The sequence below is a fragment of the Lacerta agilis genome, chromosome 1 (assembly GCF_009819535.1).
Source record: "Lacerta agilis isolate rLacAgi1 chromosome 1, rLacAgi1.pri, whole genome shotgun sequence".
NCBI lineage: Eukaryota > Metazoa > Chordata > Lepidosauria > Squamata > Lacertidae > Lacerta > Lacerta agilis.
This window is the reverse complement of record NC_046312.1, coordinates 54,294,978-54,322,776: the sequence shown is the minus strand read 5'-3', so window position 1 is coordinate 54,322,776 and position 27,799 is coordinate 54,294,978. Positions and strand designations below refer to the sequence as shown.

The following is a 27,799-nucleotide window of genomic DNA, read 5'->3' as shown; positions in this document are numbered from 1 at the left end:
GAAAGGAAAGTACCTCTGAACAATAATATGCTTTCCCTTGGATATGTTCCAGCTAGTTCTGCAATCTGATATTGAGTGTGTACTTAAGAATTATTGTGGGTAAAAGGAACACAAGCAAAATTGGCTTGGATCACAGTGGGCATTGCAACAAAAGCCCTGCAGTCACACTGATCTGTCCTCTTTGTGCCAAAAAATGGCCTGAAGTGTTGCACTGCTATACTAGCTGACAATTCCTTCTGGATCTTTTGCTTTTGTTTAAAACAATGGTGCTTCCTAATTCTGTTGTTTCTGTGCAGATCACATTATCTAGTTCTTGCTGCATAGCATCACTTGCTTATAGATTTCTTTCTCTTTTACACATGCGCACACATGAACACACACACCAGGTTAAGGGGGAAAAAACCTTTCCTGTCTGTTGCCAGATTTAGGCTTTATCTATAATTTCTGCTTTGCTCTGCTGTGAGCCTCTTGGATTGTTTTTATTAAAAAAGAACTGTTGGACTGGCTTTGTAGTCATTTAGATTTTTTTTTAAAAAAAGATCTGAATTTAAAAAGAAATCAACATTGTTAAAAACAAGGTGTTACATAAGATAATTTGTCTTAAATCTGCAAAAAGCAAGAAAAAAGTGTTGTATATATAAGTGCAATGTTAATAAATGAGCAACTAAAAAAAGTTTGTTTATGTTTCCTGTTTTCTTTTCCCAAGCAGAGATAATAATTTGAAAGTGTGGTGTCAGCTCCCTAAAAAAGGTCAACAACTCTGGGGAACCTTTCCTAAAAAAGTCAACAACAACTCTGGGAAAGGGGTGGGGGCACCGGAGGGATCTTAAGACGGCCCTGGAAGCGTTCTATAGTTGCACCATCGGGATGTACTAGAACACCTGACTTTACCTGAGGCTGTATTCCTCAACACCTGTGGGAAGCAGCCTCAGTGTGGGCGGAATGCAAGGAACACATTCTTCCTCCCAAGTAAACACGCTCTGACAGTCTCACTGAAATCGGCAGCAGGAATAAAGCTGCTGGTCCACTTGCATCTACTGACCTGGGAATAGTATACGGCAGCCCCACCGAATTCACGGGGGCTTACTTCTGAGTAGACCGCTGCATAGGCTAGCACTGCTAACCTCGCACTAACACCAACCAGGTTATGGCTGCTTTTAAAGCTTTGGAAACAAGGGGAATCGCTCCCGGCCCATGAGTTAAAGCAAACACAGCGAGCAAGAAAAAAAAAACACAACCCTTGCCCTGGCAAGAAAAATGAGTGGGGGAGAAAGAAGTTTTTTCCTTTCCCCATCCAGCTATTACAACTCCATTAGTCATTTCTTATTTCCCAGTACGCCAAAAGTGGCGCTCGAGTTCCATTTAAAGGGGAGCGAGTGGGAAGTTCCGCTCTCTCCCGCCGCGGGTTCCGAAATGTAAAGGGGATGGGACAGAAACGGGATGGCAGCAACTTCCCCTGAAGTTGAAAGGGAGTTGGGAGGAGTTGTTTTTTTTTTGGGGGGGGGTTGAGAAAGCCCGAAGCCGCCGCGTCTCCACAGCAACGGCTGCAGATTGATTCTCCATCAAGTTGTCAGCGCGCGTCTTGTTGGCGAGGAGATAATTGCAAGGTAGCCGCTTGCCATGCGCGCTCTTTCGCCTGGGCTACACTGATCGCGGGGAGCTGAGTTATTTGCCCCAAAAATAAAAGCAGAGGAGATCGATGGTTTCCGCTGTGCCTGATCTGGTAGGAGAGAGCGAGCGACTCCCTTCCCCCACCCATCCCTTTGTAGGTAGAAGCTGGTTGTGGCGGGAGGCGGGAGCGACGCGCACGTTGGCTTCTCCGTCAAAACAAAACGCAGGGGCAGCTTCTCCTTTGTGCGCTCCGAGCCAGCGCAGGTTTCCTCGGAAGGAAGAGGGAATTACTCCGGAGTAAATGTGCGCAAGATCCCGATCCCACTGTCCCTTACTCGGAAGTAATGCCCTCTCTGCTGGGAAGGAATCCCGCCTCCTCCCTTTCGAAGTGGGTTTAAGATTCCAGCCTTAAACGCGGCAACGCGGAATTTGTAGGTGGGTTTATTTATTCAAAGCGTCTTCGAGAAGTGTCCGCCTTCGCCTCCGACAAGCACGCCTCCGGTTCTCAGTCTCTATTTTTCTTCTTCACTAGGGAGCTGCTGAATCCCGAAACCCCAGAGTGGGTGGGGACGGCGGAGAGATAACCCCCCCCCCTTTTATTTTGCTAAATGACTTTAATTAGAGAGCATAACCGGCTGCGCCCAGGCTGCAGACTTTTCAGTGAGTAAAGGCGCCTGGCGGGCTCTCCCTCCCTCCTTCACTTTTATTTATTAAAAAAGAAAGAAATTCTTTTCTCAATCGCCTGTGAATTCGCTGGGCTGGCTGGTGATTTGGTGAATGAAAAGTGGAACGTTTTTTGTTAACTAATGAATCGCCTAAAGGGGGATCTAACTGCTCGGGAGAGGCTGATAATTGGAGGGTTTTATCCCTACATAATTGTATATATATATAATTTTTTTAAAAAAACAACAACAACTCTTCTCCTTTTGCAGTAAGTACGACCAATGATGGATCTTCTCCTGGTCCTTTTCATTTCTCCCTTTGCTTGTTGAGAACTCCCTATCGTTTGCAAGAGTTGCATCTTTGCTTGAGGCTGAAAGACATGCAAATCTTTTTTATGCAGATTCTGTGGCTGTTACAGTTTCAACAGGCTTAGAAGGGGAAGAGTATCGCAACACAGATTGGTTACCCACCGCGCCCCAGCGCTACTCTCTAAATGACTAAACTTGTGCTGAAGTTTCAGCTTCTCTCGCATGGCTTTTTGTTTGTTAGGAACAAGTGTGGGTCATATTTATAGACAGCTCTGCTATTTTGTGGTGTGGAAGGTTTCAATTTTGTTCAGCCGGTAGCGAGCCACATTCCCCGGCACAGCACCTCTCTAGGGCTTACATTGTGTGTACATGAATAGCAACAGGTTATGTAATGGGGAAGGCAGTGCAGAGTTGAGCATTTTGGCACAAATCCAAGTAGAAACCCTTTGTGCTCTTTGCTATAGGTTTCTGTGCAAAACTGAGACACGTCTTGGCCTTCTGGGAAGTGTTTGTGTGTGCTGCTTTTGGGGGTCATCTTCTGTGCACCTTAATCGAAGCCAACTGTGTGACCTGCAAACCCAGATTTCTTTATTGGTTATCACTTATAGCCATGTCAGTTGGGAGAAGGAGACACATGGGTTCAAAACTCCTGATGTGCTTTTGCAAGTTGGAACAGGTGGAATGATTGTCAAAGATGGGTACACCAAATTAGGTGCAAGTAAAGAACCCTGAAGTGGGTGGAGTTGTCAGATGGCATTATTAGACAATAGGACTGCCAACCAAGCAGGGGGAAGAAAGTGTCCTGATCTGTCTTTTAACAGCAGCTTGATGTGTACAAATGAGAAAACAGAGGTTTTTGCAGCATGGGATTGTTGTTGTTGTTTATTGAATTTATATACTGCTCTATACCTGGAGATCGCAGGGCGGTTCACAGAATAAAATCAAAATATAAAACCACCAAATACATAATCAAAATAAAACAACAACCCAATAAAAACCCCACCCCCCCCAAAAAAACACATTTTAAAAGGGCATAGGATCCTCATAACATTTAAAGTAAGTCAATTAACAAACGTGGACAGGAGCCACTTGTTGGAAAGACCATGATGTCAGAAATGTCGGTGGCAATATTTATTGGCAACCAAATTGGCTGGGTGCCTTTCTGATAGAAAGACAAAAATAAGAGTGGGGGGGGGAATTAGCTTTGGTTGCTGAGCACAGTTGGGCGTAATTGCCTTCTAAGCCTAGGTGTTGCATGTCAAAGGCACAACAACAGTAGCCAGCTGAAAACTTGACACACCTTTTTGTTCTCTGGTGCCTGCATAACTGTTGCACTGCATTGTGGATGGTAGGTGTGTAAACCACCCACCTCCATGCCCAGGGGTTGTTTGTTGGTGGGTGTGTATTGTGAGAATCTGATGTACTGGGGAAAGTGCATAATCAGGCTGAGAAGGAGACCTGTTTTGACCCACAAAGCCATTTTCCCCTAAGCCATTTTCCTGTGCCCTATACCTGATGTTGTATAATATGTCAGATATGAGGGCAGATAAATACACCATCTCTGCTGTCAACTGATAAACAGCACCTGCAAAGCTTTGCCTTTGTGGTTTGCTTTTATACCACAAAGGCAAAGGGAAATGCTTCAACTGATGTCATGGTCAACATGTGGCCCACTGGCTGGATCCAGTTTCTTATCCTTGTTCCACATCCACCAGCAGTGTGGTGATGAAGGACCTTGGCAATATATTTTGGGATGTTCTTGGTAGATTGAGCCCTCGTACTAATGTGGCCTTGATGGTTGTGAGAATGAGGACTGAACAAGCAGATGAGAGATCTGTAATTTGGACAAATTGCTGTTGCTTTGATAAAATAGGCTATCAAATTAAAAAAATGTCAACCCACCACATAACTGTTGAATAAAATTGTCCTATGAATCAACTAAAACATTCACCACCTTACTGAAGATTTTTTTTTTAAATGATTGAGTGACTAAATCAATTGATTATGATGTTGCAAATCAGCATATTACCAAACTGTTAACTTTTGCAGTAATAGTTGTGTAGAATGAAGCATCGTGTCTGGCTGAACTGCACATGAGCTGACCCATTTTTCTATTTTGTTACAGTACTTAGCTAGCAGTTTGCAACAAATATTTCCAGCATACTAGTTGCTTAACATTTCAGGGGCAATGAAGTGAGATCTGTGTTGCCTACATTTTGGCAGCTCCTTCAAGACTCTGATGTCACAGGCTGACCTAGTCCTGCTTAGGAATGTAAAAATGTTGTAAACTTAAAACACAATTTCTTAGTAATCAGAGTTTTAATCACATTGTTTAAAGATTGCCATCTTAAAATTAACCCTGAGGAATGGCAGTGGGCATATCTACTTTCTACTAGGGCTGCCATAAAAGGTAAAGGTAAAGGGACTCCTGACCGTTAGATCCAGTTGCGGGCGACTCTGGGGTTGCGGCGCTCATCTCGCTTTACTGGTTGAGGGAGCTGGCGTACAGCTTCCAGGTCATGTGGCCAGCATGACTAAGCCGCATGTGGCGAACCAGAGCAGCACACAGAAATGCCGTGTACCTTCCCGCCGGAGCGGTACTTATTTATCCACCTGCACTTTGACGTGCTTTCGAACTGCTAGGTTGGCAGGAGCAGGGACTGAGCAATGAGAGCTCACCCCATTGCAGGGATTGGAACTGCCAACCTTCTGATCGGTAAGCCCTAGACTCTGTGGTTTAGACCACAGTGCCACCCGCATCCCTAGGGCTGTTATAGTAGGGTGATTTTTTTTTAATGCTTTAAAAATCCCCCCCCCCCCAAGCTCAACAACCTTGTCTGGATTTTTACTTTTGGGAATATGGCAACCCTATTTCTACTTCCCCCAATTGTGTCGCCAAAATTGGTTGAGGTTCCAGAACATGCATCTTTCCTTGGAAATGTAGTATTTAATTGTTAATATGTTAACATTTCTCTATATTTTAAAGACTTGGTAGTCACCTTTAAAAACTAGTTTAAAGTGATGTGTAAACAATGTGATTGGATGGTTTCAAATACTGAAGTTAGGCTGACCTAGTCTTGCCCATGTAAAAATGTAGGGATTGTGGCAAACTCTATAAAAGGCTGAGCCAATTATGAGCAGATCCAAATTTGGTATGTGACTGGGTCTGGCTGTTCTAGCACTGCCATTTTTTGTTTCCATATTCCTTTCTATCCAGGTAAAATTAGGAAAGGGGGGGGAGGCCTAGTTGAAGACAGGGGGTGGTAGAACTGTAGAGTGGGAAGCGACCCCAAGGCACAACCGCATGCATTGTAGGAATCACAGCTAAGTAATCTTTGACTGATGACCATTCAATCTGTTCAAAAACCTTGAATAATGGTGTATCAAAACGTTTTTCCTTACGTTTAGTCCGGATCTCCTTTCTTGTGATCTTATTCCATTGGTTCCATTCATCCTGGAGCAGCAGGAAACAAACTTTCTCCATCTGACAGCCCTTCAGATATTTGAAGATGGTAGAGGTTGACAGAACTCACCTTTCCTAGCTTCTGTTCAACTTGCCAGATCCTTTTGAGGATTCTCCAAAGAGTTTGGAAAGACTGAGCCTATTCCACATCAAGACCAGATAGGCATTTTGTTCAAAAAGAAGTTAAAAGTTACTTCAGAATGGTTCTGACAGTGACAGAATTGTGACTAACAAGCTGATCAGCTGAGCATAGGATGCTGTTGTAGTGCAAGATGTTTTGTGCATAATTTTCTCATTAGCTCTGTCCAGTCTGCTGTACATAGCTTCTGCCATTTCAAGGCAGAGGAAATGTGACCTAATTAAATTTAGTATTATGGGGCTGGGGAAAGTATTTATCCAGTTTCCTATGCTGACTAATACGAAGGAGGGCTCTAGGGGACTGTTACTGGCATCGGTAGCCTGATCTCATGCAGACTTAGCCACCGAAAACAATGATCTTGGGCATGCCTAACAGTGTAGTCATATGCATGTATACTTGCGAGTAAACCACAGTGAGTTCAATTGGGCTTATTTGCAGGTAGCTGTGTGTAATATTGCAGCCAGTTTACAAAACTTCCAACTGACCTGTAAACCACTCAAACAATCTTAGGTTTTGGGATACAGTACTCTGAATACAGTTCAGATGCAAGATATGTGCTCTGGCTACACTGCAGTGACTCTTTGATCTTGTGTAAACTTTTTCCTGCTACCCACAGCTGCAGCTAAAAGTTCTGCATTCCCCCTGCTGTCACCTACTAGAAAAGTGTTGAATTTACTAGCAAAGGGAAGATGTGCTCCCAACTACTTTGAGATTGGTCCTGAAGCAGGGATCATTGGATCAGTCTTCTTTTAGTCTGCCAGTTTCTTCATGCGTTCACAAGTCTGTTCTGTCTAGTCTCTGTATTAGTCTGCATTTTTTAAAAAAATCAGCATGAACATTTGTATTTTAATATGCATCTTTCATAAAAATAGGCATTTGTAAACGTTTCTGATGAAGACCTGCATCACAACATTTTGGGAAGTACCAGCGACTCTCTCTCTCTCTGTAGGCCATGAGACTCTTAACTTTAGGATTGTGGGTTTGAGTCCCACATTGGGCAGAGATTGCAGGGTGTTGGACTAATGTCCCTGGTGCTACAATTCTATGATTCTAAGTGCATTCAGAGCTGCACATTAGATCAGGTGGTGAGGATAAGTCAGTTGGTATTGGCATTTGCAAAGAATGAGTTTCTCAACCACCCCTGTTCTGACGAGGTTGGGTTGGGTAGCTTGATGCCATGCCTGTGATGCACAGCCCTTGTGCCTCAGGAGGCAGATATGTCTGTTTTCTATACAGTGGTACCTCGGGTTAAGAACTTAATTCGTTCTGCAGGTCCGTTCTTAACCTGAAACTGTTCTTAACCTGAAGCACCACTTTAGCTAATGGGACCTCCAGCTGCCGCCGCGCCACCAGAGCACGATTTCTGTTCTTATCCTGAAGCAAAGTTCTTAACCTGAAGCATTATTTCTGGGTTAGCGCAGAGTCTGTAAGCTGAAGCGTCTGTAACCTGAGGTACCACTGTCGTTCTTTCATCTTAACAGTGCTCCAGCATCTGAGAACATGTCTTCTAATCTGTTTCCTGTATTGCTTTGATGAACGCCACCATATCATTTCAGATCATAATGAAATCTTATTTACCAGGTTTTTCTTTTCTTTTTTCTTTTTTAAAAATCAAACCCCAAAATGGCTGTAACAGCAGGAGAAATATTGCTACACCAACACCAATCAAGATCTGTTTTCTCTGAAAATTTCTAGGTGGTAAGTGTAGCACTTGGTGATGAAAACAGGGCTGTGACTTGTACAGCCCAGTGCTTTGCTTGTTTACTTGATGATCAATTTGTCTGCAAACTGAACCCCAGTTAATGGAAAAGGAACGGTAAGCTGGCAGCCTAATGAGCTCGTGTGCCGAGACTTCTGTATTCCTTAGCTCCATGCCAGGTTTTCAACCTACCCTTGTTCCCCTGCCTTTTAAATGAGGGTTTTGATATGCAGACATTAGGGTATCTGAAGAAGATAATCTGAAGACATTAGGTATCTGAAGAAGTGTGCATGCACAGGAAAGCTCATACCAAGAACAAACTCAGTTGGTCTCTAAGGTGCTACTGGAAAGAATTTCCTATTTTGTTTCGACTATGGCAGACCAACACGGCTACCCACCTGTATTAGGGTGTGTTTGTGTGTGTACCACTAGATTCCATGCAGTGAAAAGCACTATCTGCTGATTTTGACAGATGGAAGTTCTGTTAAAGGCACAAGAACAGATTACGCTGTCTCCACCCCGCACCCCATTCATCATTTGGCAGATCCAATGACTGGCCTGCTTGAAAATTGACAAGATACCGGTACATGTTTTGTGAGCCATTTGAAATTGGATGATCAAACTTACTCTCATATGAACTGTTAAAAAAACAGCCACCTTCTACCAGAGGTGGTTGTTTTTGCAATAAATGGCTCCTGTTACTAAATCTTTCCAGGTGGTGATGAGTTGAGCAGCCACCCCGTATTCTCTTAAAACTTTTTGCTAGATTTCCCCTAAGAGTCCAGAAATTCATTTATCCATCACAATCCATTCTCAGTGTCCAATCAGCTCATTTCATAATTCAGCTGCAATCCTAGGTAGACTTACTTGGGAGTAAGTCTATTAGAATTTAGTGGAGTTTGCTTCTGAGTAGACATGGATCGGATTGCACCGTTAACATGTTCATTTATGTACATTTTGGTTTTTCTACATGCCTCCTGAAACTAGTTTCAGTGCTGAAAGAGTCAAAGTGAAACCAGGATGATAAAACAGAAATTCATGTTAGGTTTTTGTATTTTTAGCTGTGGGGACAATTTTGTTGCTACCGGTACTTTCTTGGACTATAATTTCTCTTGTTGACCCTATAGTGTGTGTTTCTCTCTCTCCAAATAGAAAATATGTTCTCTTATCTGCATTTCTTTTAGGTTAGGTTTAAACTCCCTATCTAATATTAAAGAATTTTGAGTGGAAATTTTAGTGTTAAGGCTATATCAGAGTTTGTTAGCTGTCAAGGTTTCGTTAAAACCATTCTTTAATACAGGCTTCTAAGTGCTTGGAATATTGCATTTCCCCCTAAATTCACATGGCTATCTCTAATATCAACCATCCATATTGCAGGGACGTCTCCAGGGGGTAACATTCATTTAAAACATTTCTTGCTATCTTCTCTCTCTTGTTCCTATTCCATTTGAAAAAGTCCCATGGCTCCAAGAATTGCAGCAAATGAGTGACCAGAGATTTGCAGTTTGTTAATCTTGGCACTTGATAAAAGTCTGCAGGTGACTTTAAATATAAATATTTCGCTTTTTCTCCAGCTGAATGAAGTTATGTTCGTTACATATCTTTAGGCACCAGTCAAAAACATCTCCTAGGCCTTTGGCTAATTAAACAACCCATGACCTTTTCAACTGTGGGGGCAGTATTGTTTTTTTTTTTTTTTTTACTATGTTATGTATTTCTGTATTTTTGTATTGTAAACTGCCCTGTGATCCTCAGATGAAGGGCAGTATAGAAATTTAATAAATAAAATAAAAAGTAGATATATGGCAGGGATTTCCAGATTGAGGCCAGATCAGCCACCTTCAGCAAAGAGGTGATAGCATTAAATGAAAAACTCAGACTTCTAGTCTCCAAGATGAAGGAAGTATTCTAGAATCAGCATGGCCAAGCATTAAGGGCTTGCTTCCCACAGAATCCCATAAAAGAGCATTTCTACACATCAAACTCACACTGATTCTGATGTAGTGCTCATGAAGATCTGCTTGCCATGTGTGCAAGTTGATACTGGAGGCTGCTGTGTATAGATAGGCTAACTAACAGATGCAGATCCACAGGGATAAAGATGCAGAGGAGTTCATATCTACATCCAACTGTGACAGCAGAATCCTTCTACCAGATGGCTCACTCCTCTTCCAGTGTGCTATGCCCCTATGCTTCCGACGAATGCTGTCGTCATGAGCGGTTTTATGGCATATAGTGCTACACTCTCCCAGTGCCTTTTGAAGTTACGTTTACTAAGTGGGATGAGCCAGCTGAGAGCAAGATGAAAAGATGAAGTCACAACAGCTTGTTTGGGCTGAATTGCCCTCCCTCCCCAACCCTGACAGGGCCAAGTGTCTTGTGGAAAGGACCCTAGGACAGCAAAAAGGGCAGATGAGTGAACAACACGACCTGCTTCTGTTCCAGCCGGACTATGACTTCTTCTTAGAGCAGTGTTTCTCAAACTTGGGTCTCTGGCTGTTGTCGGACTACAACTCCCATCACCCCTCATTCCTGGACCTGCTAGCTAAGGATTCGTAGTCCAACAACAGCTGGAGACCCAAGTTTGAGGAACACTGTCTTAGAGCAGGGGTCAGCAAACATTTTCAGCAGGGGGCCGGCCCACTTTCCCTCAGACCTTGTGGGGGGCCGGGACTATATTTTGAAAAATAAATATGAATGAATTCCTATGCCCCACAAATAACCCAGAGATGCATTTTAAATAGAAGCACACATTCTATTAATGTAAAAACACCGGGCAAGCCCCACAAATAACCCAGAGATGCATTTTAAATAAAAGGACACATTCTACTCAGGTAAAAATACGCTGATTCCCGGGCCGTCCGCGGGCCGCATTTAGAAGGCATTTAGTTTGGGGACCCCTGTCTTAGAGGGTTATCTACTGCCATCTGCCCTGTGGGAAGGATCCTGAGGACTTGTTGTGCTTGATACTGCTTATTGTGGTGGTGCATCTAGATGGTGTCTAAATAACTATTACAAAGGTGTTTCCGTTGTTTTAGCATTTATCTTTTAAATGAACAGTTTAAATCCACTTTTATTTTGGGTTTTAAAGGCTAAGTTCTATATTCAATAAGTCACTTTGAAACATTTATTAAAAAGTGTTGGATTAAAATAATAATAATAATAATAACAATAATAATAATAATAATAATAAACAAATTACAGCAACATCTAAAGGTTGAGGAACATAGGAAACTGCCTTATGTGGAGTCAGGTCCATTTAGCTCAGGATTGCCCATACTGGCTGGTAGTGGCTGTCCCAGAATTTTGGGCAAGGATTGAACCTGGGACTTGCTGCATGCAAAGCAGATTCTCCGCCACTGTGCTGTGGCTCTTCTCCATTTTGGTTCTATGCTTTAATATTTCGTGAGATGTTTTGTAAAAAGCAATGGATAAATCTTAATGATCCAAATGGCAAAACAGCTGAAGGTATTACTATTACAAATGTGGCTTGTGATAAAGCATCCTGAATTGCCTCCAATGTGGATGGGAAAGGGAAGGGAAGGTGGAAGGAAGCTGCCGCCACAGGGCTCTAATCTTGCATCATAACTAACTCACATCATGGTCCATTTGATATCTGTTACAGTGAGGCATTGGCCAAGAGTTCCTGCCTTCCCCAGGAATTTTCTGTGTGTCTCCCTATGGACACCTGCCTCTCACTTTGATGAGTATTGTCTTTAGGTAAAGGTAAAGGGACCCCTGACCATTAGGTCCAGTCGCAGATGACTCTGGGGTTGCGGCGCTCATCTCACTTTACTGGCCGAGGGAGCTGGCGTACAGTTTCTGGGTCATGTGGCCAGCATGACAAAGTCGCTTCTGGCGAACCAGAGCAGCGCACGGAAACGCTGTTTACCTTCCTGCCGGAGTGGTACCTATTTATCTACTTGCACTTTGGTGTGCTTTCGAACTGCTAGGTTGTCTTTAGGGAATGTTTAAAATACACAGAAGGGTATGAACCCTAAGCATGTTTACTTGTAAGGGGATTCCACAGCAATAAACGGGACTGACTTTCCAGTAAATGTGCTCAGGACTGAAATCAGACTATCTGAAGGTGGCAGAATCTTTTCCCCTGGTTTCATTTTGTATCGACCTCTTTTTTGTATCTTGGTTTAGTTTGGGCTGAGCTACTTAAAGTAAAACTTGGTGGATGCCAATGAAATGTGATGGGCGCTTTGCACGCTTTGCGTGCCCAATTATGTGTACAGCCAACAGTATGTTTCGCTGATTTTATCTTTCCGTTGAGATCAGTGAGAATTAGTTCAGTCTGATAGAGAAAGCTTTAAGATGGATAAGGCAATAGATTTAGCTATTGCCACGGACTGATGTACACTCGCTTGATGCAGTGCTTTTGTTTCATATCATGCTGGTCCTCTTCCGTATCGAACCAGGCATTGTTGCATCATGTTTTAATCATAGCCTTTTGTATAACTCAGGGGTAGTCAACCTTTCTGTACCTACTGTCCACTAATGCATCTTTCCTGATGGTAAAATTTCCTTACTGTCCACCAGTGCTCGATGGAAGGAGGATTCAGCTTGTGCAGTAGAACCCCCTACCGCCCATCTGGAATCCTGAAACGCCCACTAGTGGACGGTAGGAACCAGGTTGACAACCCCTGGTATAACTGCTGGATAACACAGAGGTGTCACTCCTATTGCTTTTACGAGGCTATTCGTTTGCATTTTTGAGCTGCTTTTCTGATCTAAATGAGCAGCCAAGATGACATCCATATAATTAAATAATGAAGCAACAAATAAAATACTCTAGCCCATACTGCTATTAATAAAACATACTAGCCCATAGCACAATAAAACAAACATAAACCACCTGCAGCAAATCAAACCACCATATTAGCAGTATTAATAATGAATGAAGCTCTATCAGAAGCACAAGATCTTAGATAATACTTGCTCCCCAGTATTGGTCTGAAAGAAAGAAAGAAAAAGAAAGAAAGAAAGAAAGAAAGAAAGAAAGAGTGTCAAGGACACTCTTACACAGTTCCTCCCAACTAAGTACATGATAGAGCAGCAGTAGTGAGCTCTGCCTATGACTGGCATGTCTTGTTTAAGTAATATTGCTCACACATCTTTGAACAGGTACCCAAGAGGACATTCAACAGGTGAAGCCATTTGGGAATGCTTCACCTGTTGAATTTTTCCAACGGTTAAGAAATCCTGTTGTTGTTTTTCCAACAATGACACTTTGGTCTGCAACCTTTCCTGGTCCTTGTCGTTTCTAACCTGAGCCTTTTCACATTCTTATTGTTGGTTGTTTGACTGTGTCTCGTCCAGGTCACAGAATGCAGAGTTTATCTTGGCTGGCTGTTCCAGCATTCTTCTTGTCTTGAAGTCCAGCCAGTCTTAACCTTCTTCTCTTCTTGGCTGCCAGCTGGCACTTTGCCTATAGTGACAAGTGAGGGGAGGAGCCGTGGACAGGGGGTGTCCTACTTTTGCCCCGTCTTGCTTGCAGTTCTTGTGTGCCACCACAGTTCTTGTTCTGATTCCTTGAGAGGCAGAAGTTTTGCTCTTTGGCAGGACCTAAAGGTAAGGGACCAGCATTAGCAGGTTTTATCAGAGAGCGTTAGGAACAAAAGGTGTTTTGGTTTATGGGATTTTTGTGTGTGCTTTTAATATACACCTCTTTTGAATGGCTCAACCCTTTGGCTAATGTGCAGCATTATCAGCAATGATGACTTGCCAAGAACTTTTTGCACCTGACTTTTATTTTCTTTTAAAGAATAAAATAAAAAATAAAGCGGTACTTTAGGCTGCCGTCATAACCGCATACTCAGAAATAAGTCTCATTTAATTAAATCATGCTTACTCCCAGGTGAGTGGGGTTAGCAATTCAGCTGTAACCATTTGTAAATGTGTTACATTTTAAGAAAAGAATTCAGTTTTTGCATATGACTATTGGTACTAAAACAGTCTTTTGAAGTTTGTGGAAGAGCTTTTTCAAAGAGAACAAGCGCAGCTTTAGAGAAGACAGTGATAGTGTTCTAATAATACCCCAGTGTTATTTCATTTTTAATTATCATTTCATAATAATCATAATTTTAATATCCAATAACTATTTTGGCTGTCTTAAGCACGCTTTCTGGAGAGCAAACTCCACTGAAAAAAGGGGATTTACTTAAGGGTACATATGCTTTAAGTCTGGACTGTTAATTCTTGTAGTTTGTACTACTGCTACTCCACTCAGCTCACTTGGGCTAACACGGTTTTGGAAGAGATTGGAAAAATAAAATGTAAAATTATAAAAGCAGATTCAGAACAAGCAGAACAGGACATCTTGGCAGAAAATGGGAAGAATAGATTTCTGTAGACTTGCATGTGCAGTTGCTTCTCCAAATGCATTTTCCAGTCATGTTTTTAAGAAAGCTCACGTTTACATACCTTGCACCTTATGAGATTCCATCATATTTTCATTAGAAAATGTGTTGATGTGTTCAGATAGGTGGGCCATGGTAGAAGTGATGTTTAAATTCACTGGCTGATGCATTTTTATTAATCAAATGGCAAATGTTTATTTGAATAGTGTAGCTGTGGTAATACAACAACACTAGAAAATAGAATTCAGTCAGATTGCGTGTGAGAATAGAATAGCATTTCTTTTTCTCCCCACAACCAGATTTTAAACATATCTAAAACGCTTTTCAACCTTACCAAGACATGTCTGGAAAAGAAACAAAACAAAGGACATAACAAGCCAGCTTAAATTTTAAAATAACTTTTAGATTTCCAGTGTCCCTGCTACATATAGATCACCCTTCCTATTTATAGCGTGCGTATATGAAGTAGAAATTGCTATGTAGAAATTGCTTCAAAAGTTGCAATTTGCGGACATGTTTGTGGATTGTCTAGAATCGCTACATGTTACTTATTTTACATGCCATTTCAAAATATCATGCAGCAACAGACTTTGACTTATTTTGGGCTATGGCAAGCATGCTAGAGCATCTAGTGAAACTTACTGACAGGTTCAGGACAAAACAAAATAAATTTCTTCATGTAACAATTTACTTAAGGGATTCAGTAGCACAGTTTCTGGTGCTGGCTACTAGCTCAGGGCTACTTTTCATTATGAACCTCCTTGCGGCAAGCTGTCCTTTGTGTCCCAATTTACCACTCAGATTGACCCATTGTTTACGGAACCGCCTCTCCGGGTATGCCCCGCAGAGGACCTTAAGGTCCATGAATAACCATAGTTTAGAGGTCCCAAGCCCTAAGGAAGTCAGACTATCATCCACCAGGGCCAAGGCCTTTTCAGTGATCGCTCTGACCTGGTGGAATGCTCTGTCCCATGAGACTAGGGCCCTAGAGGACTTAACCTCCTTCCACCGGGACTGTAAGACAGAGCTATTCCGCCTGGCCTTTAATTTGAACTCAGCTTGATCTTTTATTTTCCTTCTCCCCCCCCCTTTTTTATGAAGATTACTTGCTCTGGGACCCCACAGCTAATTCTCCCCTGGCCTCCTCGCTGGCCCAAGTAGGACTAATTTAGCCAGCTAGCCCTGGTGACTAATTTAGCCAGCTAGCCCTGGTGACTAGTCCTGAGAGCCAGTGTGGTGTAGTGGTTAAGAGTGGTATACTCGTAATCTGGGGAACCGGGTTCGTGTCTCCACTCCTCCACATGCAGCTGCTGGGTGACCTTGGGCTACTCACACTTCTTTGAAGTCTCTCAGCCTCACTCACCTCACAGAGTGTTTGTTGTGGGGGAGGAAGGGAAAGGAGAATGTTAGCCACTTTGAGACTCCTTCGGGTAGTGAAAAGCGGGATATCAAATCCAAACTCTTCTTCTTCTCTTCTAATGTTTATTGGATGGATTTCCCCAATTGATTTTTGAACTTTGAATTTTATTGTTATTCATGCTTTTATACTGTATTTTAGGCTGCTTTTATGTTGTATTACAATTGTTTTAAATTTGTTGTTAGCTGCCCTGAGACCGGGTTTCTTAACCAGGAAGGGCGGGGTATAAATAAAAAATTATTATTACTATTATTGTTTGCATCCTGGTGCAATCTCTAGCCAGGAATGTTTTGTAGCTCTGGTCTGAATGAGGACAAGCACAGTCAATTCAGAGAAAGTGGAGCTGCTATTAGCTGCTGATTCAGGTGGAAGTGGGCAACTTACTTTGGTTTCATGCCGCTTGAAGAGCCAAGTGTATAGTTTGAAAAACATTAGCCTTGTCTGTCCAGGTGATGCCTTCGGTTAGGAGTACCTTTTCCCAGCTTAATCCAGTGCACCAGCAACTGCAAGCTTGTCTTGAAAAAGTAGATCTGCTCTTAGTCAGTTGAGCAGTGGTTATATCCAGGCTGGATAGCCAAAATTCTCTGTCGGGTTGTACTTTTAAAGACCGTTTAGCAATAGGTTCAAAATGCAGTTGCCAGAATCCTGGTAGGAGCTATCAGAAAATTTCAGGGGTGGGGAATCTCTAGCCTGTGCACCTAATTAAGACCACCAGTCCTCCGCATTTGGTCCACAAACTATGCTCACCTTCCCTACAGGTGTGTGATGTCAGGTGTGGGGCAGGTAAAGATGGTGCCAGGCCAGTGTGTGTGTGTTTGGTTGTGATACCACATGAGGTGTCCAAATGCTTAGAGAACAGTCAACCAAACAGCTTCCAAAATAGGTAGTAGGATTTCAGTGTCTGAAAATCAGTGAGCATATATGTGCTTTATAAATATACAAGTTCCAAGTATACATGGGTGCACATAAATGCCTTTGTATAGAAGATGCTCATAATGAAAATATTAAAGTTGCTTCTTTCTGCTGGATACAATAAAGTCACACTCTGCTGGATACAATAAAGTCACACTCATATTTTTAGGAAATGAACATGTTGTCTTGAGACGGGACGTTATCAGTGGAACCCATATCAAGGATTTCACTAATCACAAACCTAGTTAAAGATTTACTTGATTTGAAAGGGAAGGAAGGAGCAGCAGCATAGATTCCATGCCGATTCTTTCTCTATCGCCTGTTATAAATGGGTGGGAAGGAACTGCGTGATATTTTTAAAACCCAGAGAGTTTGATTGATCTTTCTTGGACGGATACTTTTGAAAACCTCCTCCAAAATATCTAAAATATTTCAGCCACTTGCCTTTTTGTGGAATGGCAATCCACAATAGAAATCTAAACACATTAATTTATACCAGGCTTTGTAAATGGGCACTTGCCCAGGGCAAGTAAGCATCACCTGCAGGTGGCTAGGAAGCGTAATCTACCGGTACTTCATGTTAAAAATAACCAAATTTAATGAAGTTTCAATACATATCCAGCTGACAAAGTCCAGAAGCCACTAAAGCTAGGTGTGGAGGAAAAATTCTTCTGGAACTGTTCCTTGGCCAGCCATATTTGAACCATTATTTTTAAGGCTGTTATAGATTTACCATTCCTACACCGTTATTCATCATCTGTGTTTCAGGATGGTTTGCTTGCTTCAATGTCAGCACTTTCAGGAAACCTGTGTGTGTTAGAGCTGAATGAGAATTGGATGCTTTGGAAGTTCAGGTATTTTATATCCTTGGGCAGCCATTAGAAATATAACCCAGAGCCCATCTATGAGATGCCTAAAGGCCTTCTGCATTCCTGATGGGACTTTTGACCTCTTCCTTGCTCCCTGCTTATAATAGCATTGCTTGTTCCTACGTTTCAAGAAGTTTTTTGAAACTTTTCCAGTTTCGGAAAATGGTTTGCCATTTGAGGCTACACTTCAAAACATACTGCATGGGTGAAGCCAGTGATTCTTTGGATGGTGGCTTTAGAGCTAAATATGTTCTCGCAAATGGCTGCCTCTGGGCTTCCAAGCAAACACAAAAGATCAAACACAGTCAGTTTCTTTGCTATGAATGCAGGTGATATTGAATATTACTTAGCACCGCCTGCCTGCATGCTGAAGCATAGGAACTAAAAAGAGTATGGTAAATTGTTAACGAGAGGAGGGAGAAAGTGTTTCAGCATCAAGATTAAAAGTAATTGTTCACGTGATACAGAAAAATGTGTAGCATTTCTTATTTTCCTGCTGCAGCAGCCTCAGGGAAATTCCTAGTCTCTGTGGCAAAATTCGTAAGGCTCTGTGAAATTTGATTTGGTACCGCAACGGATCTTAAATGTCTTTTTCATCTTATTAGCACCCCTGTGCATTCCTGCCTTCGAGCTAGCTGCATTAAACCTGATAGGATTTTCTTCTAAGTTAACATATATAGGAATGGGCAATGTTTATGTTCGTTTATTCGGAACTTACCAAGGACTGCAAGAAGTCTTCTATCTTTATAGTAACCCTCAGTCCCTGCCTATACTGCTTTCTGAATAAACTGTTGTTACTTGTCCTAACATGGCAAAGGGAATAAGAAAGGACAACTAAAATATGAAAAAGTTATCACCTCTGCTTTTTGTGGGGGAAGAGAAGGGGAAGCATAATTTGGACAGATAATGCTAAAACTTGCCTTTTCCCAAAGCTCCTTGTTTGAAATAGTGCAGATAAAATTTTCTGTTTTGCTTTATTCATATATGGAACCAAAACAAAAGACCGCTTTTGGTGGTAGTTGACTGTTTACCACTATCTGGGAGAAATGGCTATAAGGAACTTGTGTGTGTGTGTGTGTGTGTGTTTGGTAGCTTGTTGCATTTGCTCATGAGTAGGTATTGTTTCACATTACTCCAATCTCCAAGTGGTGTGAGATTCCAGGCGCTTTGACGAAGGTTCATGTTTGCTTTTGGAATTGAAGCACAGTGGGAGACTGTGGTGTCTTTAAGATATATAGTTTATTTACACATATACAGTATACAACCTGAGCCTACGATGGAGGGGTTCACAGCATCAACAACCCCAAAGAGTCCTGTTTCCCCCATAGTCTCAGCTTTGGATTCAAACAGACACTATTGCTCTGTCTCTCTGTCTTCTCCCAGCTTGCTGTTTTACATTTGGCCCATATCACAGCAACTGTCTCCCTCAACTATGGCTTTGTCTGTTGAGGGAGGGGAGGCACCCATTTGTCATGTCACACCAAGCTCCGCAATCCCCCATCACCTCACCAGGAAGCTAGCTTGGCTATTCTAGGAATTAGAAGGCTTGGGTAGCTTTTAACACTTGCTGGATCCAGGGATTAGAGGGGTCTGGCATACATCTTAACACCCCAAACTCATAATAGTATTTTAGTTTGTCAGCTCCTTAGGGACAGAGACCTATCAACCTGTTCTTCTTTGGCAATCACTCGTAGCCAAGTAAGATTGTCTTCCATGAACACAGTCTTAACAGTGAGTCCATAAGTGACTGTGATGGCCAATTCTGGATCCACATGCCCTTCCACAGTAGGGACATAGGTTTCCGGGTGTGAGTTGATCATGGTGAGGGTTTGCCAAACATGCCTTCCCCTTAGCATGTTTTCCCCTTTTGTGCTGAGTTCAAGCGTATTCAAAGTCCACGACACTTTTGGTAAAGGCTATTCTCCAAATGGAGCGCTTGCAGACCGGTGTTTGCCAATTGTCAGTGTTTTTTTCTACATTTTTAAAAAGATTTGCCTTGAGAGAGTCTTTGAACATCTTTTGTTAACCACCAGCATTACGCTTTCCATTTTTAAGTTCGGAGTAGAGTAGTTGCTTTGGAAAACGATAATCAGGTATCCTCACAACATGACCAGTCCAACAAAGTAGATGTTGAAGAATCCTTGCTTCGACACCGGTGATTTTTGTTTCTTCCAGTACACTGGCATTAGTTCGTCTGTGTTCTCAAGTGATATGTAAAAAATTTCGGAGAAACCGTTGATGGAATCTTTTGAAGAGTTGGCATTTATAAGTGGTCCATGTTTCACAAGTGTACAGTAAGGTTGGTAGTACAATAGCTTTGTAAACAAGCATTTTTGTTTCCATGTGAATATCCCAGTCCTCAAACAGCCTGCACTTCAATCAGGAGAAAGCTGCACTCACCGAGCTCAGGCAGTGCTGGATTTTGGCATCAATGTCAGCCCTTGTGGAAAGATAACCAGAAATAAACCAGTAATGTATAATATATGATGATGTTTTATGCATAATAATGAAAAAGGTAGTCAAACCACCAATAGGACCTGAAAGTTTGTGCATGTTTTTCAAAACACCCAACCCAGGAAGTGGAGCTATTTATAGTTTGGGTGGTAGTGAGGAAGAACTTTCACTCTCTCACCTAGTTCCTCAGGACTTAGCTGATTTCTCAAGAAATAGCTTCCCTTGCAGTCAGGACCATCCTTGCATTGTATGGTTGCAACAGGTCTGGAGGCTCTTTCTTACAGCCTTCTGTACTGCAGCAGGATACTAATTTGCTCACAGGCCAGCTCCTGTTCATGCAAAAGGGGTTGCATGGGTTCACATCCCCTCCATGCATTGAATGCACAACCCACAGGATCCTTGAGGGCAGTGCAAAAGTGTGTGCGGTTTGAATGCACTGAATTGTACAGAGATACTGTGCAAACCCTCATCCCATGGTTTTTGCATCATCTGGTTGGACAACATGAACGAATGGATTGGAAAGCTGGTCTGTTACAATTTAATTACCGGTACTTCTGGTTCTTTTGCTTTAGCTGTGTCCTCCTCCTTTTCCTCCTCTTGCTGTGATGGGGTAGCTGGTCAAGGTTGCGGCTGTGGCTGCCTCTGTGACTAAACAGCCTTTAGGCTCCACTGCTTTCATTAGTGCTGTTGTGGTTGCAGGAATCCGAATGAGGGAACATTTGAGAAGAGTAGTGATGGAAATTACCTTTCCTAAAATGTGTGTGTGTGTTTTAAAGAATGCTGATTTATTTTTATTTCCCCCCCTGAACCCTCCTTTTTTTTTGCAGCAACCAGTTACATGCATACTGCTCTGTGCTTTGTTTATATACTGTAAATTCCTGCTAGCTGAAATGGCTGGAATCCCCAGCGGATTCCCGAAAACCCTATTCAGGATTTCCAACCCCTAGTATAATAATATATTGCAGGACATGTGGGAATGGCATGGCCAGCAAATGACTAAGAGCTGCCTTGGTAGACAGAGCAGCATTCAGAAGGAAACATGGGAACTCGGGATGAGAGAAACCCCATACTGTGAAGGGGAAATGCTGGTGCCATTCGTGTGTGGGAAACATAGCTTTGTGGGACTTGGTCTGTGGTAGGTGCTTCAGAGTGGATTTGAAGTATTCTGCAAATGTATCCAAGCTAAGCATAAGCTAAACCTAGCAGATTTCAGTGGCTGGTGTGCCATCTCTGTGGTCTGAAAAAGGGTTTTCCTTTCTTTAATTATTGCTGTCATGATTGAACTTTGTGGATGCCCACAAGCAAGCACCTGTCAGCTAGCTTCTATCTGGTGCTAGCTTCAATCCAGTGGCATTTTCACACATGCACCCACAAATGGTACAAGGGTGTGCATCTTTAGTAACACTGGCTGGAGTGAAGAAGGCAGCATTCCTAATTTTAGGAACATAGGAAATTTCTGTATACTGAGTCAGAGCAGTGGTCCATCTGACTGGCAGTATCTCCAGGGTTTCAGAGGGCATTCCCAGTCCTGCCTGAAGATGTCACTGGGAATTGAACCGGGAACGTCTGCATGGAAACAGATAGAATCATAAAGCCCTGAAGAGTCATCTAGTCCAGCCCCATGCAATGCAGGAATCTTTTGCCCAACGTGGGTCTTGAACCCATGACCTTGAGATCAAGAGTCTTGTTGTAAACGTAACTTAAATGTGAAATGATAGCCCATCTCCTTTCAGATGTTCAGCCTAGAGAAGCTGATCAGAAGCAGACAATTTTTAGCATGTCTGGGTTGGAGCCAAAGGTCGGTCGTGTATGAGAGAGGCTGTTCATGCAGCCAATCTCTTCCAATTCCTTCTTGACTTCTTTACTTTCCCAAAGGTTCTTTGGGGGATGGTGTGACCCTCAAAACAGCTTTGGTTACATTGTAGGGACAGCAGCGATAGGAGGAGGGAGATCTCTCCAAATTGGGCAGACACCTCTTGTGAAACCAATGTATGAGGAATCTTTTTTTTTTCTTTTTTCAAAGAAGAAAACTGTTTTATGCTGAGTCAGACCATTGTCCATCTAGTTTAGTATTGTCTACATGGACTGGCAGCTGTTCTCCAGGGTTTCAAACATGAGTCTCTCCTAGCCCTGTGTGGAAATGCCTGGGATTCAACCTGGGACCTTCTGAATGCAAAGTAGATGCTCTGCAGCTCAGCTACAGCCTTTCTCCAAAGATTAGTTCAGTCATCGTATATAGTTCTGTGTCTGGAATTTCCCGTCCTCCATCCCTTTTCTATTTGTTTTCTTTGTATACTATTTTTTGACGGTACATTACAAACTTTAGTTTCTGAGGGGGTTTCTGTTTTTCAGAGTACTCTGAATCCTTCAGTATTAGTGTCTAAAACCAAAACCGCTCGTCCGGCGGCGACGCCATTGCGGGTGGTCGTGGGCTGCTTCGGCTGCGAAGCGCCCAGTCCATCCCGGGGGTTGGAGCCCCGCTACCGCAAAGCGGGGCTCCAGTGGGGTGCGGGAAGAGCGTCCCGCACCCTGGGCTCCCCGGCTGTGCCCGTTGTGGCTCCGAACCCTTCCCTCGCTCCCCCTGTAAAGGGGGAGTGGGGGTGAAGGGACGACGGAGCCGGGGTATAGGGGACATGCCCCAACCGGGATGCAAATGTGGCGACAAATCCCGAGATGAGCGTCTAAGTTCTACCTGTCATTAACGATTTGAAAGAACCCGGTGGTCGTGAGTATTTGACTGACTTTTTTACCTTTGGAACGATCCGGGGGGGAAGAGGAAAGGCAGCCTGCCTCCCTCCCTTCGGGAGAAGGAAAGAAAATAACCAGTTTAAGTGACTGCTGCTACAACAATGGATATAATGTGTCTGAAATTTGAAAATTGAGACTGCTGAGATTTCCCTTTGGGGATTAAGTGGGCAGAAAATATCTCCGTTTAAAGTTTTGGTCTTTACGCTCTGGCTTCAGAAAAATGGCGATGGAAAATTTGGACTGATGTGGGAAACAATTGAAACAAAGGGAGGAAGAGACAGGAACTGAAATTTGACACTCACCCCCTCCCCCAACATGCTGGACTTTGTGTTTGAACTTGTTTTGAACTCTGGACTAACGGAGGAAGAAATGCTTACTGTCTTGAGGCTGGAACTGCTTAATCGGAAATTGAAAGTCTTGAGTGGGATAATAAACAAGAAAAATCCACTTTCCACAGAGGAGGCTTTTCAAAAGTTTTACACAATGGAAGGAAACTTTTGCAAAGAGTTAGAAGGGATGCTTGAAGGATGGTCTGAAATGTCTGGGCGACTCCGGGAAAAAGAACCGTTCTTTGGGGGTGGCAGTCCCGGAACGGTAAAATTTATAATATCCAGACCCCGAGGTGGGAGCTCGGGGGCAAGGGACGAGGAATTAAGATATTTACAAGAAGAAGAAGTATGGTACAAAGAAGCGGAGGAGCCCAGAAAAGAGATGATGTGTATCCTGAAGCTCGATGCAAAGTTTGTTGTGAATGCTGCCTGGATCTGTGGACATCTGGGAAAAGAAGATAACTGGAAGATTGGATCCGGCGAAAGACAGAGAAAGACAATGGACAGAGGGGGTGTGGGGTGAAGTACTAAATGTAAAATTTAAATGGCTTGTTATGGTATCTGAAATCGGAGGGTGAAGGTTATTAATTGTAAGTCTATCTTGATTAAGTAAGGAGATATTGAGATTTTATGTTAATAGCAGCATGATAAAGGACAGAAGAAATAAGTTTAGATTTTATAAGAATACTTTGTTAAGATTTAAGCTAGAACATGAAGATTAAGATAATGGTGTTACTTTTATTGGAAGTTAAATTCTCTGTTTTGTTTTTTTAGAGAAAAGTTGTTATGGAAGTAAAATATAGCTTTAAAACCGAAGGTGAAAAGGCAGGGGAAGTCAAATGTCAAGATTCGAAAATAGAAATTTTTTTTTCTTAGGTATATAAACAAGAAGAAGAATCCTGGCAATATATGTATCTGTATTTGTTATGTATTTGTAGGTGTGGGTTAGGGTCTGTGTTGTGCTATGAAAATGCTAATAAATTCTTTATAAAAATAAAAATAAAATAAAACCAAAACCGCTCAATAAAACTGAAATTTTCCAGTGGAAGGGGCTTCTATTATTTCTTTTAGCATGACCCTTCATGAACTGTGCAGCTAGCACAGCAGTGCTGATACAGACTCTGTTTTTCCCCCTGTTGTGCTACCAAGAGATGCTTTGGGGGCGAGTGTCATTCTGTAACATTGGATCATATATGGTATGCACTTTTGTGGAAAATTCCTCTGTTTCCACCCATTCATTATTTTTTCTTGCTACAGGTTGAATTTTGCTTTTGAAAGGTGGGGGGAAAGGCACTATCTCTGGCATTTTCTATTGCCCCCCCCCCACAAGCCGCTTCCTGGATCCTTTCCACCTGAACTTATGACCAAGGATTCCACCATAGCCCCAGCTCTTGCTTTCCAGTTCCAGAAGATGGGCTCATTCCGGAGGCCTCGGCCACGTTTCATGAGCTCCCCAGTACTGACTGATTTGCCACGGTTCCTGGCAGCTCGGCAATCTCTGCAGCTTAGCTCCAACTCTGCCTGGAACAGGTGAGCAGCACTCTTTTCACTCAGAAAAGCTGCCTTTGCATAGCTTAATTGAATTTAATTGAGGAAATGTGTGTACAGTATGTGGGAGAGGCTCCATTATATTCCATCATGCATCTGCAACTTGCCTGCACAGGCCTCCCCTCCCCCCCCCCCGAATGTAGTAAGTGCATTAAAACTAGATAAATGGATTTGTGTAATGTCTCTATTTTTGTGTTTGATGGCATCTAGTTCTGTTTCCCCAATTAACCTTTTAGAGCAATGGTAAACAGTAGAAGCTATCCATACTAGGGTGTCTTCACCGGTAGGTATGGTACATATTTTCAGAGTGTATAATTTTATATTTGTTTTTTTTTAAAGCAGAAATTGTAAAAAACATTCAGAACCATATGTAGCTATCCTGCCTCTTAGTGCATGTGTAATCTCAAACCATGGCTTTCAATTCTGGTTTGCAGGGCGAGTGCAAACCATAGCTTGCTGATTTAAATGTTAAGACGGTGGTTTGTTTTAAATTGGAAGTTAGGAAAAGAACCTGAGTGCTAGCTTGGCAGGAATGCAAGAGCACAAGGCATGATTGTATAATGTCAGACAAGGTTTGATGTTGCAGCTTCTGACATTAGATCAGGAGCCAAAAGCCCATCCCTAATCTGATGCTTGCTGTTCTCTGTAGACAACATCAACAGCAGTGACTGACTCCAGTCACAATTTTACTCTTAAAACTGTGCTGTGGAATTTTTTTGCTAACAGCATTGTTCCACACGATAGAGGTAACTTTGTGTAAGCAGATGCCCACACAGCTGAACTGAGTCTATTTCCAAATTCAGTGAAGAGTCTTGTTCCCTTGACTATGGTGTTCTGTTGCCACCTATCTCTCCTGGGTAATACCCTTGCTGGAATAGGGAGCCTTGGTTCCTTGCCAGTGTGGTGTAGTGTTTAGGAGTGGTAGACTCTGGGGAACTGGGTTCGTGTCTCCGCTCCTCCACATGCAGCTGCTGGGTGACCTTGGGCTAGTCACACTTCTTTGAAGTCTCTCAGCCCCACTCACATCACAGAGTGATTGTTGTGGAGGAGGAAGGGAAAGGAGAATGTTAGCCGCTTTGAGACTCCTTTGGGTAGTGAAAAGCGGGATATCAAACCCAAACTCTTCTTCTTCTTCTTCTTCTTCTTCTTCTTCTTCTTCTTCTTCTTCTTCTTCTTGCTGTGATGGACCATGTAGTAACACAGGTAGGAAATCTGCAGTCTGGATCATACACAGTACTTGATCCCTTCCCCTCCTTGTTATAGCTAGTACAAGCCTGTGAAACACAGTCAATTTTCTTAAGTGTCTAGCCATCCATTATATTCCTACTCTCATATTTCGATGAGTAAATTGGAATACAAGATGGTAATTTTTTTTAATGTGTTTTTTGTTGCTGAACAAGATGATGCAGCGGTCATGAAAAATGGCACTGAAAATGACCTGTGCCATGATGGCTATGCTCTATCTCCACTGTCAGAAGCAGGGAAAGAGTGTTTTTGCACTCTGGTCCTGCTTGTGGGCTTCCAAAAGACATCTTTTTGGCTACCATGAAAACAGGGTGCTGGACTAAAAGGTTCTTTGGTCAGCTGAGCTCTTGTTAGGTGGCAGTAGTTTAATAGCAGTAGCTTAGTGTGGGTCTAATAACTTCTGCTTGCTGGTGAGTGAGTGGGTATTAGTCCCTTGGTGTGTATAAACTGTGTTTTCTGCTCTGTTACTTATTGGCAGCCATTGGCAAACAACTCTGATGATTCCAGGGAGAGGGGGAAAAAGCAGAAGCAATTTAAGGACAATTAATCTACTTCTCTGCTTACTGATATATTTACATGGCTCCTGACTGCCGTTTCATTGCTCCGTGTAAATCATACTGATGTAAGTTATTTATGGCTGCCCTAACTGTCTTGCTTCTATTTGGCAGTGTTCAAACAGCCGTGATCAATGTGTTCAAAGGGGGAGGCTTGCAAAACAATGAACTCTACATCCTCAATGAAAATGTAAGGTATGTTGCTCTGACTCTGTTGTGTAGAACTGCCTGTCTGATGCAGAACAGGTGGTGCAACTGAGACCTGTGTGTATATGACCATGGCAGTTGGTTGGTTTACGAGATTCACAGCCTGCCTTTGTTATTTTTATTGGCAGTGATGCAGTAACTGTTGCTTGAAGCTTTCCTTATATACCAACACAAAAATGCACTAAGCAGTAGCGGGTGGAGTGGTGGTGCTCTCTCCTGACAGCTGAGTTACTGCTTACCAGGAACGAGAGGGGCGAGGCACTGGGGAGGTTGACATGGTGCAAACATAGTGTTCATAGAATCATTGAATCATAGAGTTGGAAGAGACCACAAGGGCCATCCAGTCCAACCCCCTGCCAAGCAGGAAACACCATCAAAGCATTCCTGACAGATGGCTGTCAAGCCTCTGCTTAAAGACCTCCAAAGAAGGAGACTCCACCACACTCCTTGGTAGCAAATTCCACTGCTGAACAGCTCTCACTGTCAGGAAGTTCTTCCTAATGTTTAGATGGAATCTTCTTTCTTGTAGTTTGAATCCATTGCTCCGTATCTGCTTCTCTGGAGCAGCAGAAAACAACCTTTCACCCTCCTGTATATGACATCCATATAGCATCCATGGGAGCACAGGATTGGCTGTCTCCCTCTCCTTACTGATGACCACCAGTGACTCATCTGTTGAGGGTTAGGTGAACACTGCCACCCCAACACACAATCTTCTACTGGCACTAAGCATAAGGCTCACCATGTACAAAATGATTCTACATGGGAAAAATGAGTGCTGGATCAGGCCCACATGCCATTTGATGACATCAGGCTCTTAATAGGCTGCTTTGATTTCTACTGTACACCAATCACACACACACCAAATTATTGAACTCTCTGTGGAGCCAGGAAGCTGACAGTATTGCAAATGTTCTAGTTTACTAATGGCAACTGCTCTGTACATGGTCAGAGATGCTGTTATGCATTGTTATATTTGCAGGATCCAGAGCAGAGATCCCCAAAGTTAGGGAATTTCCACATACCAGTACCTATTATTTTGTAAGGTATGGTCGTTACTGAGCTCCCTTCTCCTCTTGCTGCTTCAGGAATGAGTGAATGTGTGTTCTTTGTGGTTTGATTAAATAAGCTTGAACCTGGGGTTGCTGCCCATTCTTCAGTCACAGTGATTTCTGGAGGTATATTTCAAAAGGTGAAATCAGATTTCTGTTTTGATGGTTGGATTCTAGCAGCACTGGGTGCTTGCTGTTTGGGTTCTAACTTAG

The 27,799-nt window shown here is 42.7% G+C and overlaps 1 protein-coding gene across 5 annotated transcripts in view; it reads left to right on the top strand.

Moving 5' to 3' along the window:
• The first annotated feature begins 1,503 nt into the window (after positions 1-1,503).
• PRR5L (proline rich 5 like) overlaps positions 1,504-27,799 on the top strand; it is a 63,438-nt gene continuing 37,142 nt past the window's right edge. Inside the window, exons 1-3 of one of the 5 annotated variants that reach the window (XM_033149683.1) lie at positions 1,504-1,607; positions 24,238-24,510; positions 26,442-26,522. In XM_033149683.1, coding sequence (XP_033005574.1) covers positions 24,341-24,510; positions 26,442-26,522 — 251 coding nt within the window. In that variant the 5' untranslated portion in view covers positions 1,504-1,607; positions 24,238-24,340. Of the gene's footprint in view, positions 1,608-1,772; positions 2,047-13,084; positions 13,464-17,334; positions 17,435-24,237; positions 24,511-26,441; positions 26,523-27,799 lie in introns of those variants that run through there. The other 4 variants (XM_033149702.1, XM_033149692.1, XM_033149661.1 and 1 more) reach the window with 4 other exon arrangements.